The following is a 2,861-nucleotide window of genomic DNA, read 5'->3' as shown; positions in this document are numbered from 1 at the left end:
ATATATATATATATATATATACGTAATATACATATATATAACGTAAATAATATATAAACATATGCATATATCCATACATATATGTACATACCTACATCTATATGTATACATAGATGCATATATAAGTACAGGACAGCACAAAAAACGTTAAACACAATGAGAAACAAAAACGTAAAGACGAAGACAGTAAATGAACTTTTTTTTCAAATAATGAAAAAAAACAGAGAAACGAGACATGCAACATAAAGAATATTTCCCTTCTTCAGTTGTCCCTATTCCATCTACTCTGCATTTCAAAGGCAGGTTTATTTCAGTTTTTCTCTCATCATTAAAATAACAGTTCTGCAATGTATTTGTTTCATTTGTTTGAAGAAAAGCAGGAAATAAAAGGATATAGCTTCATGTATATAGAAAATCAATAAAAGAAAACTAACATGCAAAAAAGAAACAAACAATGAAAAAAGTATTAAATATAACTGTTAACAGATATGGATATATAAACACCCTCACGTAGAGTCATATGGCGCATGTACATACGCTCATATGAGCATTCAAACACGTGTGGTTTGATGCACATATGTTCACATAGTGAATTAAATAGTTACTTAGTATTTACAAGAACAGGGAGGTTAGAGCTAAATTTAATTCATCCATACCTTAAGGTGAATTATCATTACTAATTAGGTTAACAGTTACCCAAATTCATTTCCACTCCATTGAGCAGAAGTGCATTTATATGCATGTAAGCATCTTGAGAGTCTTTCAGAAATTCTATTAATGAGCTTCTCATTGGTCCACAGAATAGACAGGAATTCCTTGGAGCAGAGTCGGCATCTGGAACTGATATTATATGATTTTGCATGCTTTACTATGGACCAAGTTATGGCATACTTAATTTTATCTTCCTTTGCCACACAAAATTGGCCAAAGATGTTGAATGTTTCTTACTGATTTTCTTGAAGCTAGTGACATAGTTGCGATAACAATTCTTGAATGGATCAGGCATTGCCCCAATGTAAACATACGGTCCTCTCCTTGTGTGCATGGTACATTTACATACAAGATTTGCACTCATACAGGCATCTTGATTTATCCCTGCATGCACATTTATTATATTTATTTGTATATATGACAGTTCTAACTTCCTTTTCTGAAGTTGTTACCATGCTAGCTATATCACAATTATTACTACGAGCATGATTTGGCCGTATCTGGTGCTTCTCATTGAGGTTTACATCTCCTTCCTTGGTATTTTAATGTATATCTTTGCTAGTTGCAATAAGTGGGCTATTGAGCTGTTGTTTCATTTTATTATTATTAATACAGTGGTCTAAATTATAGAGTTAGCGAAAGATACCTTTATGGTGTGTCTATTAAAAATAGCATGGTATCTATTTGATTTAGGGAAACATTTGTCTAAAGCAGCAAAAACTTTTCTAGTGATCTTTAGACTATTGCTGGAACATGGTTGATATATGTGTGTGTGTGTATATATATATATATATATATATATATTTATAGGATATAAATATTAAATAGGATGATAGAGCAAGGAACACATATCTTGTTTACATGTAATATCCCTGGCATAGAAACTTTCCTAATCAGAACTCAGGTGATGTGGTCATGTTTTGTGAATGAATGATGATAGAATTCCAAAGCAAGTCTTTCAGGGCCACCTAAAACACTCATGACATAACATTGGTAGACCATTACCATACTATAAAGTCAAATTTAAGGATAATTTAAACACCTCAATATAAAACGTAATGACTGGGAGGATATTGCAAAAACCTGAAATTAATGAAAAAGGTGGTGCCATATATTTTGAAGCACAAAGAATCAATCATCATAATCAGTTGCATGAAAACAAAGCAAAATTGTCAAAATACAAATAAGTTTGCAAATTATCACTGTCCCAATTGTGACTGATGTCAGGTCAAATACTAGCATAATGAGCCATCTCCATGCTCATGCTGCTCCACTCAGTCAAGGGCACTTACCTGCGCTGGTATCACAAAAAGGCACCCATTACACTCTGTAAAGTGGCTGGTGTTAGCAAGGATATTGAACAGTGGAAACCATGTCAAAGAAGACATTGGAGCTTGCCACAAATCTTGTCAAATCATCCAACCCATACCAACAGAGAAAATGATGATGATGAGACATGACATGTTCGGAGAAGAAAAGTAATACCCAACGGTTTACAAATTTGCCAGAAAAGCAGATTTATTTTGTATATCATGCTGATGAGTGGAAAAGAATTTTTATATTCTAATCACGAAACGTCGTACATGATTAACTAACGGCAAGTTTTGTTTTTGTTTTTTTCTCTTCTATTTTGTTCTGTGTGTGCCATAAATATCGCCATCTGTTAGGAAAAAAATTGTAGTTAGAATTAGTAGTTCTTTGACTGCTATTTCTAAATTTTCAGTATGTTTGTGAGGCAGCTCATGCTGATCCCTATATGTTTATAATTATAAATAGTTTTACCGATAAAGGCTTTTTTGCATTCCGAACTACTTGGCAAAATTGTTAATTATTAACTTTATTAACTAATTGGCAATTCTCTGCCCTATATCTCTCTCTATATATATATATATATCATCATCATCGTTTAACGTCCGCTTTCCATGCTAGCATGGGTTGGACGATTTGACTGAGGACTGGTGCAACCGGATGGCTACACCAGGCTCCAATCTAATTTGGCAGAGTTTCTACAGCTGGATGCCCTTCCTAACGCCAACCACTCAGAGAGTGTAGTGGGTGCTTTTACGTGCCACCCGCACGAAAACGGCCACGCTCGAAATGGTGTCTTTTATGTGCCACCCGCACAAGAGCCAGTCCAGGGGCAATGGCAA

General features: G+C 34.3%; 2 protein-coding genes across 3 annotated transcripts in view; one reads left to right on the top strand and one right to left on the bottom strand.

The window, feature by feature from the left end:
- The window catches only part of LOC106874461 (ER degradation-enhancing alpha-mannosidase-like protein 3), a 193,216-nt gene that overhangs the window by 31,905 nt on the left and 158,450 nt on the right, over positions 1 to 2,861 (top strand). The gene's annotated exons all lie outside the window — the stretch shown is intronic.
- LOC106874050 (ER degradation-enhancing alpha-mannosidase-like protein 3) overlaps positions 314 to 2,861 on the bottom strand; it is a 344,953-nt gene continuing 342,405 nt past the window's right edge. The window contains exon 9 of one of the 2 annotated variants that reach the window (XM_052969334.1): positions 314 to 342. In XM_052969334.1, coding sequence (XP_052825294.1) covers positions 329 to 342 — 14 coding nt within the window. In that variant the 3' untranslated portion in view covers positions 314 to 328. Of the gene's footprint in view, positions 343 to 2,321; positions 2,372 to 2,861 lie in introns of those variants that run through there. The other variant, XM_052969331.1, reaches the window with a different exon arrangement.

This window comes from Octopus bimaculoides, chromosome 1 (assembly GCF_001194135.2).
Source record: "Octopus bimaculoides isolate UCB-OBI-ISO-001 chromosome 1, ASM119413v2, whole genome shotgun sequence".
Classification (NCBI taxonomy): Eukaryota; Metazoa; Mollusca; class Cephalopoda; order Octopoda; family Octopodidae; genus Octopus; species Octopus bimaculoides.
The sequence above is the reverse complement of the archived record's forward strand: the minus strand, read 5'-3'. Positions and strand labels throughout refer to the sequence as shown.